At 28.4% G+C, this 18,103-nt stretch overlaps 8 protein-coding genes across 8 annotated transcripts; 6 read left to right on the forward strand and 2 right to left on the reverse strand. All coding sequences in view use genetic code 12, as the record gives it.

Annotated features, from left to right (window-relative positions):
- Positions 1 to 6,240: 6,240 nt before the first annotated feature.
- Positions 6,241 to 7,032, forward strand: CTRG_00835 (Golgi transport complex subunit; the record flags this gene model as incomplete). The annotated part of the gene is made up of 1 exon (XM_002546008.1): positions 6,241 to 7,032. One exon carries the CDS (start codon positions 6,241 to 6,243, stop codon positions 7,030 to 7,032), a length of 792 nt encoding a protein of 263 aa, XP_002546054.1.
- A 233-nt stretch (positions 7,033 to 7,265) lies between these two features.
- Positions 7,266 to 7,832, forward strand: CTRG_00836 (uncharacterized protein; the record flags this gene model as incomplete). The annotated part of the gene is made up of 1 exon (XM_002546009.1): positions 7,266 to 7,832. The coding sequence occupies one exon, from the start codon at positions 7,266 to 7,268 to the stop codon at positions 7,830 to 7,832; it is 567 nt and encodes a 188-aa protein (XP_002546055.1).
- A 402-nt stretch (positions 7,833 to 8,234) lies between these two features.
- Positions 8,235 to 9,848, forward strand: CTRG_00837 (FG-nucleoporin; the record flags this gene model as incomplete). Its single annotated transcript, XM_002546010.1, has 1 exon — positions 8,235 to 9,848. The coding sequence occupies one exon, from the start codon at positions 8,235 to 8,237 to the stop codon at positions 9,846 to 9,848; it is 1,614 nt and encodes a 537-aa protein (XP_002546056.1).
- Positions 9,849 to 9,889: 41 nt separating this feature from the next.
- Positions 9,890 to 10,621, reverse strand: CTRG_00838 (uncharacterized protein; the record flags this gene model as incomplete). The annotated part of the gene is made up of 1 exon (XM_002546011.1): positions 9,890 to 10,621. One exon carries the CDS (start codon positions 10,619 to 10,621, stop codon positions 9,890 to 9,892), a length of 732 nt encoding a protein of 243 aa, XP_002546057.1.
- A 103-nt stretch (positions 10,622 to 10,724) lies between these two features.
- CTRG_00839 (uncharacterized protein) lies at positions 10,725 to 12,506 on the forward strand (the record flags this gene model as incomplete). The annotated part of the gene is made up of 1 exon (XM_002546012.1): positions 10,725 to 12,506. The coding sequence occupies one exon, from the start codon at positions 10,725 to 10,727 to the stop codon at positions 12,504 to 12,506; it is 1,782 nt and encodes a 593-aa protein (XP_002546058.1).
- CTRG_00840 (ATP-dependent RNA helicase) lies at positions 12,433 to 14,079 on the forward strand (the record flags this gene model as incomplete). Its single annotated transcript, XM_002546013.1, has 1 exon — positions 12,433 to 14,079. The coding sequence occupies one exon, from the start codon at positions 12,433 to 12,435 to the stop codon at positions 14,077 to 14,079; it is 1,647 nt and encodes a 548-aa protein (XP_002546059.1).
- Positions 14,080 to 14,125: 46 nt separating this feature from the next.
- PAN6 (pantoate--beta-alanine ligase) lies at positions 14,126 to 15,061 on the reverse strand (the record flags this gene model as incomplete). The annotated part of the gene is made up of 1 exon (XM_002546014.1): positions 14,126 to 15,061. The coding sequence occupies one exon, from the start codon at positions 15,059 to 15,061 to the stop codon at positions 14,126 to 14,128; it is 936 nt and encodes a 311-aa protein (XP_002546060.1).
- A 708-nt stretch (positions 15,062 to 15,769) lies between these two features.
- CTRG_00842 (triglyceride lipase) lies at positions 15,770 to 16,948 on the forward strand (the record flags this gene model as incomplete). The annotated part of the gene is made up of 1 exon (XM_002546015.1): positions 15,770 to 16,948. The coding sequence occupies one exon, from the start codon at positions 15,770 to 15,772 to the stop codon at positions 16,946 to 16,948; it is 1,179 nt and encodes a 392-aa protein (XP_002546061.1).
- Between the last annotated feature and the right edge of the window lie 1,155 nt (positions 16,949 to 18,103).

Raw genomic sequence — 18,103 nt, forward strand, 5'->3', positions numbered from 1 at the left:
CATTAAGATCAGGCAATTTAAGCTTGACTGGAAATCAAGTAGTGATTATGAGAATGAGCGAATTTATTTTGGTTTTCTCTTTTGTTTGAAGATTTTAACAAAATGTACATATGTTCATCATACACTTTTATTTCGTTAAGTTTTTTTTTTTCGTTTTTACAGTTTAAGATTGAGTAAATGAAATGAACAAAGAAATAAAAAAAGAAAAGAACAGAACAGATATAACTTGTGGTTGATCGATATCGCTATTGATATTCAAAATAAATCAATGAGAAAAAAAAAAGGGGGGGAAGTAGGAAATAAGATCAAGAAGAAGAAGAAAAAGAAGAATAACAGGGAATTAAATAAAATAAAAAAAAAGAAACAACCTAACACTGTTTTTTTTAGCCTTCTTTTTGTTTGCTTTTCTTTTGTGGAATTGTAGATAACCATTATAGTTAAAGTAATCCTGTTAAAATTAAAACAAATTGATATTCATTCACTCATTCATTGAGGATGATTCACGTGCTCCTAATCATTTGGGTTTCTCTTTAGTGTATATAATCCACAATGATGTCATCGCTACACAAAGCAATTCCAGTGTGACACAAAGACGCATATTTTGTTTTTTGTTTTTGGTGTGCTTGTTGAAATCTTGTTATCAAATGAAGAAACTTTTCGCCTCTTTCCAAATTGGCAACAATTTTTTCCAATTACCCTGTGATGCATAGACAATGTAAACCTTTTGTATCAGGATTTGCATTTTATGTGTGAAAAATCCCCTGAAATCCCATTGTTCTTAAAAAAAATAATAAAAATTTTGTTCTTTGTGTGTGAGTGTGGTTTTGTTTTTTTTGTATCAATGTACACGAAATGTGCTTTGAGTTAAAGTTTAGATTTGTGTCAATGGACACGCTCATAATTATTGGTACCAATACACACGACCTGTCATTACCCATTGAATATCTCTCCCAATGTACATGTCAATGTATGAGTTATGAAGCTAATGGTATTAAATAAAAAAAAAAAAAAAAAAAAGAAAAAGAAAAACGAATAGCAATTATAAAACAAATATCATAACACAATTCAACATTCAAAGAAGTAAGTAGAAATTTGGTCTAAACATTTAATACATCCATCTGAAACGGGACAGAGTTGGAGACCGTGTATGTTTTAATATGAGAAACGGAGTTAACGTAACCTTTTCCTTTTTTTAAACTGATTAACAGGGTTAGTAGTATTCTTGTTGACAAGACAGATTGGCAATTGACAGCTTTTGTAATTCAACTCGAATCATGGACAATAATGAATGAATGAATTGACTGTCTGTGGGTTGGTATTAGTAATACAATTGAATTGAACTGGATTTATCTAAATTTCATTTGCGCTTTTATCTTCTTTGTATGTAATTCCAGTTAATCATCAAGAAAGGTATCCATGACGATTGATACAAAAAAGAAAGCAAATAATCAATACCATTATAATCATTATCATCGTATTGCAAAATAATGAAACAAATAAAGAAAAAGGTAAACTGATAATAGCTCTAGGCTTTGAACAAAACTTAGCTTATTCTTTCTTTTTTTGTATAAATAATACGATGATTGTTATAAACATATACAATACAAAATCATAGGCTTATGTATCTGATTTCTTCTTTCTTTTGGACTTGTCCATTTTAGTTTTGTTCGTTATTGTTTGAAACTCATACAATCGTCGTCGTCTATCTGTATTTGCCTTGTATTCAATGGAAAACTTTCGGTATTGTGCAAAGTTTAATGGAACCAACCCGAAAGTAAACATTAAATGCAAGTCAATTATCCTCTGTTACTGTTAGTGTTACTTTGACTGTTGGTTACACTTTGACTGATTTTTCTTCTTGATATTGAGTTCTTTCCATTTCATTTCATGTAATGCAAACTTTTAAGGAGGTATTTCACATTACATATGTACAGGTAAAATTTTCAACTATTAAGTAAATTTGCAGATAATTTCTTAAACATATACCCACATTCATTTATTGTTAGTGTAAATTATGATACTTGAAACTATATGGTTATGATACTTTTTGCATTTTCATTTTCATGGTTATGTGACATTAGAAATTCAAAGGTTTGTTGGTTACATTCAAACAAAACGGTATTCTTCTACCAATAGAAATCCGAAAAACGAAAAAGAGTAACCATGGTCAGGTATTCCATTCACACACGGCACTCGTTTGAATCCTGCTGATGTCTCTTCTTCTTCTTGTTATTCCTGTCCCCTTTACTCCTGGTCTCTTTGCAAGTCAAAATTAATAATAATAATATTAGACCAAAAATTGCTAATCTTTACTTTTGTTTCTTGATGAATTTATAATACTTCAATAAAAACTCAAAGAACGATATAAAGAGGAACAATTAAAATCAACGGATTTCATGTAAACTGTACCTAAAACTATCTCTAAACAATACCTAACCCATAAAAAATTCCGCTATTTTGCTTGCTTTCTTTCTCTAATCATTTTTGAATTACATTCTTTTTCGTTTTTATTTTAACAAAACAATGACAATATAGATTTCACATCAACCACAACATCATCACCATTCATTAAATCAATGCTAATCAACACCAAAAAAAAAAAAAAAATCTCTCTTCCATTGTTGTGCCGAGTCAAATTAGAGGAATTATCAACCATGGGTTCTTTTATTCTTGGATGTCTAATCCCAGAAATTTTGATGTCTATTGTTTTTTTACTCAATCGAGGTTTGCTGGAATTGATTGTATAGTATAATTAGATATAAAGTACTTTATTTCAACAATACAGTATAATTATACCCTTTCTCCTACTACCCCCCCCCCCCTCCTCCATACCCCTTTAAACAAAGAATTTGAAAATATGACATTGTTTTGTCCCTGAGTTATGTACTGCAATTTTTTATCTGCATTATCTAATTATTATATCCGTGTTATTTTTCTTTGGTATTGAATCAAGTAACTAAAAAAAAGTACTATAAACTTTCTTTTTTAAAACATTCTCCTTTAATATTCATTTTCATCAAAAATCCAACCAAAGGGGATGATTAATGTCTTTGATTTGTTCCTGTTTTACCAAAAATAACTCTTGAATATATATATATATATCTTCCATTTGTAGTGGAGTTTACTGTTCGTTAAAAATATCAAATGATTGCAAAAACATCCCATCAACAAAAAATTGGGATGGTTTTTTATTTAAATCAATTTCAAATGAATTTATGAGTTATTCATGCTATAACTCAAAAAGACATTTTGGATTTTTGTCTATACCGGTTTTATTAAATTAATCTTTACCACCAATTACCGGTAATCATCATTAGGTTGGCATCATCTATTTGATTAGAGAATGTTACTCGTGTATATGTATATTTCGGATTAATTCCCTATTTACAATGATAAACTGGCATGTACATTTACGTTGAGAATGACATTCCCTATTTTAATCATCCATCATGACATATTTCCAGTGATATTATATTATTTTAGTTAAAACATTCCCTGTCTAATGTGTGTTTGTCTTGACTCGGTTATCTAATGTAGAGATTTAGTTGCATTGATTGTTTACTTGCAGTTATGACAATTTCAAAAACAAAAAAGAAATCTTGTAGTTGCAATATCCACTGTAACCAAATTAGTGAATATGAAACTCTAAAGCGGTAGTTGGTTTGATGTATTGTCGGTTTAGAGAGGGAAATGATTTCAGGTTCCGTCGTTTCTCTATACAAGAATAACAAGGGTTGGGAATTTTTTTTTTTTTTATTTTTGATTTGAAAATATGGTTTTAATTATTGTTGTATCATTAAAGTTAAATATACATGAATTGACTATTTGCATAAGCATTCTTACATCTTACAATATCATAATTAGAAAGAAGGAAAATCTTCAATAAAGTTGTCAGGACCACACATTCAACTTTTTATACTTACAATTTATAGATCTTTTAAACTTATAAATGGTTTTGAATATTTAAGCTCGTCTGATTTTTTTTTTTTTTGAAAGTTTGGTTTTTGTTACTGTAGTAGATGTAAATAAACATTATAATTCTTCTTGGGAATAGTCATATCCCAATTTGAACATCCTTTCATCCAATGTTCCCTTGATCAAATAGGATACCTACTCCCTAACTAAAACTAACACAAGAACAATTTAGATTTGGCTGTGAAAAAAAAAAAAAAAAAAAATTTTTTTTGCAAGATGAATTCTTTCCATATTTTATTGACATAGTACTTTAATAAAGAGAGAAATAGTTATTACTCCTTTTCCAAAACCATTCTTCATCGTTTACAAGTATATACACACAGGGACAAACTGTCTATCAAGTTCAAGCTTCCCAGATTGTAATGTTCTTTAAACTTTCCCATCCCATTTTTTTTCTTGGTGTGGATCGATATCTCTGATTCTTCACACTGGCCGTGGAGTAAGAAGAAGAGGAGCAATCTTGATCACTTTAATCATTATCCTTGATCTCTTTGCCCTGTTTCTGATTTAGAATTTTATATCTATCCCCGGGAACTCTTCACTTGATAAACTTTTTTACTAAAAAACATCAAATCAATAACGTCTTCTTTTTCTTCTTCAATATCAACACTACCGGATATGTTAGTTTTTTAAAATTTCCAAGATATCCGAAGCTAACTAAAATTTTTTTTTTAAAAAAAAGGAAAAATCATCAATTCTATTTGAATAACTACTTTCGTATATTATTCTCAATGTGAAGACAGACTGTTAGACTTTGAATTAATATATTTCAAATATTTTATAACATCATGGTTTTTAAATATCGTTCAATGTTTCATGTGAAGTTATGAGTATTTTAGATGTGTTCTTACTAACTATTCGATCTAGTTAGTTAGTTAAATCACGACAATATGAAACTTACATTATATCCTTATTTGCATTCTCTGGTTATTCATCCATTAAACTGTCGAATATATTTACATATACTACTTGGGATTCTTTTGTATTATCAATTTACACTTTTTTTAAAGTATAAGAAAATTTCTTTTCTTCTTCGTTACATACCATTAAAGAATTTCGAATTTCAGTCAAATTATAGTTTCTACTACTACTACTACTGCAGCTGTACTGGTTATATCTTGTTTTTTTTTTTTTTTTGACATATGCAATGGTTAGTTTCTCTTTACTACAAACCATTAATGGAAAAATATTCCTCATATATGCAACTTTCGGAGTAAAACAAGTGATACTAACCATGATGTATTTATGATTTTAAACAAATAACTAGACTTTGAATTAAAAATTAATCATGTTTCTTTATATATGTGTGATTCTATTTAAATGTTTGAGTGTTATTGCCGAGATAATGTAAGATATCCCCCACGATCAACTAAACTTGTGTTGTATTCAACACACATGTACAAGGAATGAATACTCTACATTCTGAAAAAGTACGTATATTTGTAAGCTTAATTAGATCCAAATTGTCAGATTACACTTCTATGAGTATTTTAATGTAACAGTGCTTATTGGTGGTTTATTAGTATTTTCTTTTTTTTATCTTTCATCTCCTTATGAATTACCAGAAACTTTATCATATTTTAATTGCATAATTTTAGGTTTCGATATTATGACCGTATATATAAATGATTGAAACGTTTTATATCTCAATTTAATCTAGTTTAAACTAGAACTGGATCAAATATAATCCAAGATATTTGCTCATTTTTTTTGGTCTCGAATTTATCCCAAATTTAAATAAAATTATAAACTATATTTTAAAATACTTAATATCATTAACAAGTTACTATATCTTAGAATATTAATCTTAATTATTCAAAACTTCAATTAAAGTATAGAATTTATATCTCTCTTAAACTTAATACAATAGTATCAAATTCCTAACCGCCTGCTAATGCTAATATCTGTTTATACTTTAACCTCTTCATATCCCTCCATATGATCTTTCTCTTCTTCTCCGGGAGGAATTGAAATTTCCTTCATTTCATTTACCATTTTTTTTTTTCATATTCATGAAAACTAAGTTGCAAAACGCATCTTTTCCTTCTTTATCCAATGCCTATTTTTTTTATATACTCCGGGCTTTTTAAAATTTGGGAGCAAAAAAGTAGTGCATACACCAATATCACGTGTACTCGGATTTGTAATTTATTTTTTCAGGTTTTGTTTTTGTTGATAATTTTTTTTTTTTTTTTTCGTTCTCCGGCAATTAAACTACACGTCACGTTGATCAACTAATACACAACAACAAACAAGAACAAAATAATGTCATTAGAATATGATATATTAAACGGAACAGATGAATTCCCATATCCTACATCGATAATAGGAACAGATTTCAAGAATTTTTCCAATGATTTCCATGAAATTGATGAATTTTTATATCTTAATCATCGATTTAATTCATTAGATTCATTAATTAAAGATTTAAATCAATTATCGAATAATTTGAATGAAACATTATTGAATTTAGTTAATGATGAATATAATGATTTTATAAATTTAGGAAAATCTATTAATTCAGGTAATGAATTGATTGAATTAATATTACAAGATTTAACGAATTTTAAAATTGAAATGATTGAATATTTAAATAAATTTAATAAAATTGATGAAGAATTAGATAAAATATTGAAAAATAGAGAATTATTAATGAATTTGAAAACTTGTAGTAAATTAAATTTAATTATTCATGATCAAATGATGGAATTTGATCATCTTTTAATTAAAAATGATGAATTATTTAAAATTGATATTAAAAGTTTTAAAAAACTAACAAGTTTATATATATCCATGACAAATATAATTAAATTTTTAAATGATTTCACTTCAAATAATCCTGATATAGGTGATTGTTTATTTCATGATAATTATGTAACTAATAAGATTGGGTCAATAAAATTGGAGTTTAAAAGTTATTTAGATCAGTTGATCAAGAAAGAATTGAGCCAATCAAAAAGAGATGGTGATTTTGTATTAGAATTATTGAAAGTATATGAATTAATTGGTAAAACAGATGATTTCATTGGGTTGTTATCATTACTGCAAAAGAAGTAGTAATTCCATATATATAGATTGAGTTTATATTTATCACCAAGTGCACGACTTTTCCTATGAGCCAACCAAAAGTTGACAATTTATAAAAAGTAAAAAAAAAAAAAAAAACTCACAGCAAAAAAAAAAAATAAAAACTATTTCACCAATTCTTTTCAATCAATCAATCAACAACAACAATTACAATTACAACCACCACCGTCACAACATACTAACATAGTAGTATTAAGATCATCATGGCTGTTTTAGGAGAATTATTTAGAGGAAGACATCAATGGGAAAACAAAGAAGAAACCCCAATGCCAAAATCAATCCCAGATGTTGATGAAGTTGGTTCCACATCAGCACCTTTATTATCAGCTTCTTATTATATTGGAGATAAATGTTTACCTTATAATGAAGATTTCTTATTATGTAAAGATGAAAAGAACGGAGGTACATTAGAATGTATGAAAGAAGGTAGAAGAGTTACTCGATGTGCCATTTCAGTATTGAAAGATATTAATAAATATTGTTTTGATGAATTTAAATTACATTATGAATGTTTGGAACAAAATAATCAATATTTCAGTAGATGCCGTTCAAGTGAAGGTGTTTTAAGTAAATGTGTCTTTCAAAATATGGGTTTAGTTAAGAAAATACCTGGTGTTGAAGAACAAATCTTTGAAAAGAAGAATCCTGTTTATAAAAGTGATCCAAATGATGTGAAGAAAACAGCTGCATTCTTGAAATCTAAAGAACAACAACCAACTTCTTCTACAGAACAAACTTCTGAAGTTAAAACCCCAGCTACTTCTAGTTAAATTCTAAGAACTACTTTTATCATTGAAATGAAAAATCATTATTTATACGATATAACTTTTTATTTTTTTTTTTTGGTATTTTTTTTTTTGTGGAAAGCATTTCTAAATGGTGGAGAAGGGATTACTTATCTTTAGAAGGGTTCTCCCATATACATATACATTAACTTATTTTATATACATATTCATTAGTTTTCAAATAATCAAATAAAAGAAATGACGTTTTCTTCACTTGTTCTGACTTGTAGTTATTGTAATTGTTGTTGTTGATATCGCCCTAACTTCGCACCAAAGACAAAGCGATGAAAAAAAAAAAATCAACAACAACAAAAAAAAAGACAAACTCATCACCAAATTGAACATATCAACAACAACAACAACTTGAAGATCAATTGAATTGAAACAATGTTTGGTGCATCGAATACTAACACAAGTGGAGGATTATTTGGATCTTCAAATAGTAATACCAATACTACAGGTGGTGGGTTATTTGGCGCTGCTAAACCAGCAGCATCAACAGGTTTTGGAACTACAAATAATACAACAGCAACTTCAACAGGAGGAGGATTATTTGGAAGCCAACAAGGTCAACAACAACAACAACCAGCAACTGGTGGATTATTTGGAGCTAAGCCAGCTGCATCTACTACTACCACTGGAGGTGGATTATTTGGACAAGCTAATAATACTCAAACAGGTTCTACTGGTGGTGGATTATTTGGAAATCAACAACAGCAACAACAGCCAGCAACTGGTGGATTATTTGGAGCCAAACCAGCTGCATCTACTACTGGTGGGGGATTATTTGGTGGCAACACTGGATCTACTACATCAGGAGGATTATTTGGAGCCAAACCAGCAACCACCACAGGTGCTACCACTACAGGAGGATTATTTGGTGGAAATACTGGTACTACTACAACAACAAATACTGGAGGTGGATTATTTGGTGCTAAACCAGCAGCCACCACCACAACAACCGGTGGCGGGTTATTTGGCGGTGCTCAACAGCAACAGCAACAGCAACAAGTTCAACAACCACAACAGCAACAACAATCAACAGGATTGTTTTCTAACAACACTACTAATAATGCACAACCTTCATTTAGTTGGAGTCAGCCACCTAAAGCATCTACCACATTTCAAAATAACAACAGCAATAATACACTTAATCAACAACAAAATCAAGCAACCACCAATCTTAATACTTATACTCCAGCAGTTAATGATCAATTGAATAAAATTTGGGAACAATGGGATCCAAATTCTGGTAAAAATGTTTTGAAATCATATCTTTATAATAAATTTACCGATGATGAAATCAAAATATTATTGAATCAACCAAGACCAAATAATATCACTTCAGAAGATTGGGAAATTGCCATGAATAAAAGACCAGGTCCTAATTATTATCCAATACCTATTAATTCATTTAATGAAATTGCCACTAGAATTGAAACTCAATTAGATCATGTTTCAAAATCAAGAGTTTTATTAAATAATATAAACACTAATTTGGATAATTTATCAAGTCAACATGATTTAGAAAATACTACTAGAATATTAAAAGCCAAATTAAATCATGAAAAATTAAGTAGAAGATTATTAAGATTAGCTACTGTTTTATCAATCATTAAATTGAAAGGATATCCTTTATTACCTGAAGAAGAAGAAATCAGCAAACAATTTGATTTATTAAGTAACAAATTAAATGATCCAAATGGTTCAATAGGTAAATTGAATGATTTATTTGCAAGATTAAGTATATTGAAAGAAAGAGCTGAAGATTTGAATACTCAATTTGATAATTCTATTAATTTATTAAGCAACGAAGACTTGGGTGATAAGGCATCATCATCATCAACATCATCAACTAGTGTTACTACCACCAATGGTGCTAATGCAAAGAATAATTCGGATGAAGTTATCAATAAGATATCACAGATATTATTAAAACAACAAATGGGATTGAACTATCTTAATGATGTTTTAGAAAAGGATAAATCTAAATTAAAATGATCTTTCTATATTTCATTGGCTTTTGTATATGTACAATATTATCATTTAAATATATTTTTATTTAATAATCTATAAACATTATCATTTAAAATTTCAATTTTATCAAATTTATAAAATTTAGTAAAGTTATGTCTAATTTCATTTCTTAATTTCTCAATATCAACAACATCTTCTTCACCTTGATTAATATCAATATAAATTAAAGAATTTGAACCAATTGAAGAATTCAATTTATATCTTTTTCTAAAATTTGGTGTTTTTAAATTATGTGAAAAATAAATCAGTAATTTATCATTAAAATAATCTTTATTATTCTTTATAAATTCATATCTTGGAATAGCTATAATTTTAGATAATTTATCATTAATTAATTTATTTTTAATCAGTTGAACAAATTCAGGTTCAATTTCTAATGGTAATGAATCATAAATAACATTTCCTTTACCAGGATATCCCAAACTTGATCGTAGTAGTAGTTCTTGTTCTTCTTGTGTTTGATCTTGTGAATTTCCAATCATTCCATACCAACTTTCTTCACGACATGGATTAAATATTAAATTAACGAAAAATCCATGTTTTTCATTATGTAAAGTTTTAAAAATATCAATAGGAGCAAGTTTATTTAATTCATCATAAATGAAATTTAAATCTTCTGGATTTGTTGGAGTTGGTGTTAATCTAAATGAAAATCCTATTGAATTTTTAAAATATGTTGATATTGTTGATGGTAGTAGTGGTCTTCTAGTTATTGGTTTAATTAGTCTTGACTTCATTTCTTTATATAAAATATTTCATTGATTTCATTGATTTGTGGGAGGTTTGATAATAGTTGATGATAGTTGATAGATTTTTTTCCTCTTCTTCTACTTATTCTCGATGGGAGAGAGAAAAGAAATATCTGAATTGTTAATTTTGATTGATTATCAACAATTGATGATCACGATGATGATGGATGAATTGACCAATAAAGTGTCAAGTTATTTGAACAAACCATTAAATGAGTCATTGACCAAGTCTATAATATCACAATATCAGAATTGTTCAACTCCTGATTTGTTTGTTTCGTTTTTGAATGTAATTGGAATCAAACAAAATGATCAAGTTAATGAAATCATAAAATGTATCAAGAAGATAAATATTACATCAGGTAGTAGCAAAATAGATAAACCACCTATCAAGAATACTCGCGATTTATTGGACGACTTAGATGACGAACTAGAAGAGATTGAAGATTCCAAACCAAAGATGAAAATGAGGAAGATCTTTAAGAAGAGTGATAATGATGATGATGAATTAGATGATCTACTAAATGAAGAATCAAAACCAATTATGAAATTCAAAAATCCTCCTAAATTTAAGAAAATAAAACGTGAAGATGCATTAAGAATCAAACAAGAAACTCCCATCCCCACTCCTTCTCAGACTCCCACAACGATGATAAAGCCAAAGACATCCACTACTAATATCCCATCATCGTTACCATCTCCAGCATCAACTCTTCAAGATGAAGATGAGAATTACACTTTTGATATTAATATTCCTACAAATTTAGAAGTGGATCGAGAATGGTATAACATAGATGAAGAATCGTCGTTAGCAAAAACAGATGAAATTCTTGAAAATTCATATAAACCACGACATCGTCGAAAACAACATTTACAACAACAACCACGGAAATCTCAAACGATATCAACTGGAGGTGGATTTAATGAATATGGTGAATATATTGATTATGATCATTCATCAGAAAATGAACTAAACAAAATTCCTATAATTAGTAATGTTTTAATTCCTCCATTTCTAGAAAATCAGAAACAATATTTAAGTTTACAAATTTCTGGTAATACTATTAATGGGAAAATTGGACCTACTGTTGATCCTATAAAAGATCATACTTCTGAATTAGCAAATATGGCAAAACAAGGTTCGTTGGTTGTTCAAAATAGACGTTCAAAACAAGAACGTGCATTACAAGCTAAAGAATCAATAGGTGTTGAAACTAAAGAGGAGGAAGAAGAAAAAGAGGATCAAGGAGTGGATGAGGATGAGGAGAAGGGGGAAGAGGTTGATATTGTTCAACAAAGAAGATCATTACCTGCATTTGCCGTTCGTGATGAATTGTTAACTACCATTAGAGATAATCAAGTCACTATAGTGATTGGTGAAACAGGTTCAGGTAAAACTACACAATTGACTCAATTTTTATATGAAGATGGATTTGGGAAAAGTTTAGATAAACATGGAGAAAAGAAAATTATAGCATGTACACAACCAAGAAGAGTAGCTGCTATGTCAGTGGCTAAAAGAGTAAGTGAAGAAATGAATTGTAAATTAGGTGAAGAAGTTGGGTATTCAATTAGATTTGAAGATAATACTGATTCAAATAAAACAATTATTAAATATATGACTGAAGGTATATTATTAAGAGAAATATTAGGTGATCCAAATTTATCAAATTATAGTTGTATTATAATGGATGAAGCACATGAAAGATCATTAAATACTGATATCTTGTTAGGACTATTTAAACAACTATTAATCAAAAGGAGAGATTTGAAATTAATTGTTACTAGTGCAACGATGAATGCTAATAGATTTACTAGATTTTTTGGGTTCTGCTCCTCAATTTACAATTCCAGGAAGAACTTTCCCAGTTGAAGTATATTTTAATAAGAATGTTAATATGGATTACGTTGAAAATGCTGTGAAACAAGTTTTAACTATTCATTTAACTAATTCTAAACAAGGGAAAGAATTTGTCAATGATGGTGATATTTTAGTATTTATGACTGGTCAAGAAGATATTGAAATTACTTGTGACTTAATCAAAGAGAAACTTAATTTATTAGAAGATCCACCTCCATTATCAATATATCCAATTTATTCAACTATGCCTCAAGATTTACAAAAGAAAATATTCAACAAGAAAAACAACAAGAGAAGAAAAGTAGTTGTTGCTACAAATATAGCAGAAACTTCATTAACTGTTGATGGGATTAAATATGTTATTGATTGTGGATTAGTTAAAGTAAAAGTTTATAATCCCAAATTAGGGATGGATACATTACAAGTAGTACCTATCTCATTAGCAAATGCAGATCAAAGAAGTGGTAGAGCAGGTAGAACAGGACCAGGTATCGCATATCGGTTATATACTGAAAGAGCAACTGATCAAGATTGTATGTATCTACAACCAATACCAGAAATTCAAAGAACTAATTTAAGTAATATCATGTTGATGTTAAAATCATTGAAAATTCAAGATATTAATCAATTTCAATTTTTGGATTCACCACCTAAGGATTTATTAAATTGTTCATTATATGATTTATGGATAATTGGAGCATTAGATAATTTAGGAAATTTAACCAAATTAGGAGAATCAATGACTCAATTTCCAATTGAACCAACATTATCTAAACTTATTTTATTATCCTCACAATATCAATTTCATTGTTCTGAAGAAATTTTAACTATTGTGGCAATGTTATCAGTGCCAAATATTTATCATCGACCTAAAGAAAGATCTCAAGAAGCTGATCAAGCAAGGGAAAAGTTTATCATTTCAGAATCTGATCATTTAACTTTATTAAATGTTTTCAATCAATGGAATACTAATTTAACTAAATTTAAGAATAATTATACCAAGATTAATAATTGGTGTGGGAAGAATTTCTTACAATTGAAATCATTATATCGTGCCAAAGATATTAAACATCAATTAATGTTAATTATGAAGAAATTGAAAATTCCAATATTGAAATCAAGAAATGATGAAGATATTAAAAAATGTTTATGTGCTTCATTTTATCAACAACTGGCAAAATTGAATAAATCAAGTTTAAATGGTCAACCTGAATTTATTAATTTAAGACATAATTATATTAAAATGTATTTACATCCAACTAGTTGTTTATTAGAAAGTAATTTAAGTTCAAATTATGTTATTTATCATGAATTGATTTTAACTAAAAAAGAATACATGAATTATGTAACATGTGTTGATCCTTTATGGTTATTAGAATTTGGTTATAAATTTTATGGGGTTTCAGAGAATTACAAAGGGAAAATCGATGAATATTTAGTTGATAAGAAGAAATCATTTGAAGAAGAATTGGTGAAAGATAAACAGGTTTATCAAGACAATCAAGATATGCAATCTAAAAGGAGAATAACTGATAAACCAGTGGTTAAATCAAATTCATTATTTAAGAAAAGAAGAGGTATTTAATTCATATTATAGTATTCTATTTACAGTCTATTAAAAATATCATTATCTAATGTAATATTATATTATCAATTAATCTTGCCATTTCATTACTATTTTCTTTTGGAACTTTAACAGCAGTTGATACAAGAGCACCAATTCCGGGTTCAACAAATTCAAGTTCATCTAAAGTTTCCGGATGATTTATTGAAATATATTCAATATCGAAATCTTTATCTGATTCAATAATTGATTTAATTTCTTTCAAAATATCACTTGATTTGACTTTACCTTGATTTTTATTCAATTCATAGTACTTCTCACCTTGAGATAATCCTTTATAAATTAAAGAACTTCTTTGTTTCATATCTTTAGATAAATATTGATTTCTTGAAGACATAGCCAAACCATTTTCCTCTCTTAAAGTAGGTAAAATCTTAACATTAGTAGGAATTAATAAATCTTTAACTAAATTTTTAATAACTATACATTGTTGAGCATCTTTTTGACCAAAATAAATATTTGTAGGTTGAACAATATTAATTAATTTAGTAACAACAGTAGCAACACCTCTGAAAAAATTTGGTCTTGTTATACCTTCTAATTGTTCAGAACATCCTAATACATTAATAAAAGCTCCTCTTTGTTTATTTATATCAAGAGTAATACCAGATGGATACATTTCACTTATTTTAGGTACAAATACAGCATCAACTGATTTAATTTTAAAAGTATCATTAATTAATTTTATATCTGAATCTAAAGTACGTGGATAATTATCAAGATCTTCATGAGGTGCAAATTGTGAAGGATTAACAAATATTGAAATTATAGTTTTATCATTTTCATTTAATGATGATTGAATTAATGATAAATGACCAGAATGTAAAGCTCCCATAGTTGGAATAAATCCAACGGTTTGATTATTATTTTGAAGTAGTGCTTGTCTCCATTGTCGAACTTGTGCCACAGTTCGTAATATCTTCGGAGTTCTACTTACTGTCATTTGGGTGGGCGGGGGATATACGGAGTACGATCTGTTGATGATAGATGATAGATGATAGATGTGGTGATTTAAAGTTGAAAAATTTTTCTGCAGGATTTTTTTTTTTTTTAGATTTTGGGTGAAGTTAAGTTAAACGATGGGATGATCTATGAATAAATGTGTATACCTATGTGGATGGCTCCTTTGGAATATGTTTGAACTACTAGAGGAGATTGTAAGAGAGTAGAATATCAATATCAGATGAGTCTTAGACAAGTGTATCGTTTGCTACACTTGTGGAAAATAATTATGTCTACATCAACATACACAAGAAGTAATAGACGAGACACAATTATCTGTCAAACATCCTCGGACCTTCAACGTCTTTTTTTTATTCCCCACACAAATTGGAATTCCCCACCATCACCATGATGACGATCACATTGATGTTGGAAGATATTAACCAGGAGATAAGAATGGAGTTCAGTCGGAGTTAATGGTTCACTCAATTAGTAATCACACAAATACCACCAGCTTGAGTGTTACCCCCTTTATTTATTATCAACGGTTTCTCTGTGCCCACGGTTGAAACGGTTCTGCCCTACCTCCCCAAATTGACTAAAAATCATCTGCAAATTTAACAAAAAGTATAAATATCAATTGGAATTCCACCAAGAATTTTTATTTCAAATTAGTTTACAATATCTATTTTCAACTACTCCACCAACAATGTCATATTCATATGAAAAGAAGATAACTCTGGCTCATCCATTTCGTGCTACTGGTAGTACATTACTTCATGAAGAGCAATCTAGTTTGAAAATAGTTTATGATAAATATAAAACAAGATCACCATATCCAAATTCATCAAATCAATTACGTTATAATTTAATTTTCATTCATGGTACTGGATTTAATAAATCAATTTGGAAATATCATATTAATAAATTATATCAATTATCGCAATCTCAACAAGTTCCATGGTTTTTAGATTCAGTTATATCACTTGATATGGTTGGACATGGCGATTCAAGTTTAGAAAATCAAGGAAAAATTGGACCAATTTTCCGTTGGGATGATGGTGGTAAAGATGTTGTTAATGTTGTTAAATATGAATTAAATTCTACTGGAGATTTTAAAAATGATTTTAATTCAAGAAATATTGTTATTGGTCATTCAATGGGTGGTTATTGTGCGTTATATGCCAGTTTTTTAGAACCAAGTTTATTTGATTCAGTTATTCCTATTGAACCAGTTGCTTATGGAGCTCCAGGAGGTTTAGAAAAATTTACTAAAATTTTTAAAAAAATATCTAAATTATTAATTGATACTTTTGATTCAAAAGAAGATGTTAATTTCTTCTTTAAAGAATTTTCATTTTTTAAAAATATGCAATCTCAAGTATCTGATGATTTTATTAATGGAGAAATTTATGAAATTGAACAAGATGGAGAAATTAAATATAAATTAAAATGTAATACTTCACATCAAATGGCAGCATATTATGGAGCATTTATGTCGATTTCTTATATTATGTTGGCATTACCATTAATTAGAGTTCCAATTTGTCATGTTATTGGTGAAAAAGCAGTTTGGAATCCTCCTGAAAGTATTCCATGGATTAGAAATGCAATTAAACCAGAATTCTTATCCCAAACTGTTGATGTACCAAATGGTGAACATTTATTAAATGTTGAATTACCTGATGAAACAATTGAAATTATTTCAAACTTTATAACTAAAAGAAATAATGAATTTAAAGAAAGTTTGAAGAATATCCCAGAAATTAAATTAAATAAAAATAAACAAGTTATTGCAAAACAAGAATTTCAAAGTTTACTTGATCTTAGATACAAAGATGTTTACGGATATTTCATTGAAGAAAGAGAAAACTTATCCAAGTTATAGAATTTTTCTGTGATATAGATTAGTAACTAAAAGAATAAACATGTAGAGAGGTTATACATATCATTATTATTATTATCGTGGTAATTTAAGCGTAGTTGAAACAGTTAGTTATGTGTGGGAGATGCCCAATTCTCTACCAATGAAACATTATTGATTATTGAATGGAATCGTGATGTAATTTAACTTACATCTGTAAATATATATTGGACTAGTGATTATTCCATGATCTTCGATATTAATACTATCATATATTTAAAGTGTTGCATATATTTTTAACACATGGTCGTGTACTGAACAAGTCATTTTTAAGATTGAAAGAGGAAAGATTAAAAATCCATCAAGTGTCACTAAAAAAGATTTTCTCTTTAATTGTGAACAAAACACACTACCAAGTACACGACTTGAATAATGTTAAAATATACAATTCTTGAAACCAGTGCTTGAGCAGATAACTTCTTGGGAACAGTTGTATTTAATATACTTGACCATAGTTAACTAACAATAAATAAGATAGCTAAGCGACAAGGTCTATTTATCACTTAAGATAAATTGTAGTCTGAAGACATTCACTTACAATGAGTGAAATGTACTAATTTGAAGGGGCGAAATACAATAGTTATAAAACACAAATTTTCATTATATTTTCCTTAAATTCTCTAAATCGCAAATAATCTCCTAAAGGGAAATTATTGCCCTATTTATAGTCATATTTCATCAACCAATCCTTATACTAATATAAAATTATTCTTGAGCGTTACACTACCATCACTGGTCGTGTATAAGTGGAGAAATTCTGTCACTGTAATTTTTCAGTGACATCAAGTGAAAAAAAAAAAATTCTTTTTAATAAATTCCTTATCACTTTTTCTTTTCTTCATTTCTAAGTTTGTTGATTATATTTTTGTATTGTGGTTTAATTGTATGGTGGATAAAGATTGCTTTGAGAGAGTTCCAAAAGGACTTTGGTTATTTTAATTGGGTTTGTTGTATTAAAATTGTTCTATAACTCACTACTAACATTTTACCTATTTGATTACTTCTAGCATTCGTGTATTTATTTGTTAATATATGTATGAGTATAAATTGATTTTGGATACTGTATTTGTTTCGACTGTAGAAGATGACTCTATTCGTAGTCACACACCGCCGTAAAGA

This window comes from Candida tropicalis, assembly GCF_000006335.3.
Source record: "Candida tropicalis MYA-3404 genomic scaffold supercont3.1, whole genome shotgun sequence".
In the NCBI taxonomy this organism is placed as follows: domain Eukaryota; kingdom Fungi; phylum Ascomycota; class Pichiomycetes; order Serinales; family Debaryomycetaceae; genus Candida; species Candida tropicalis.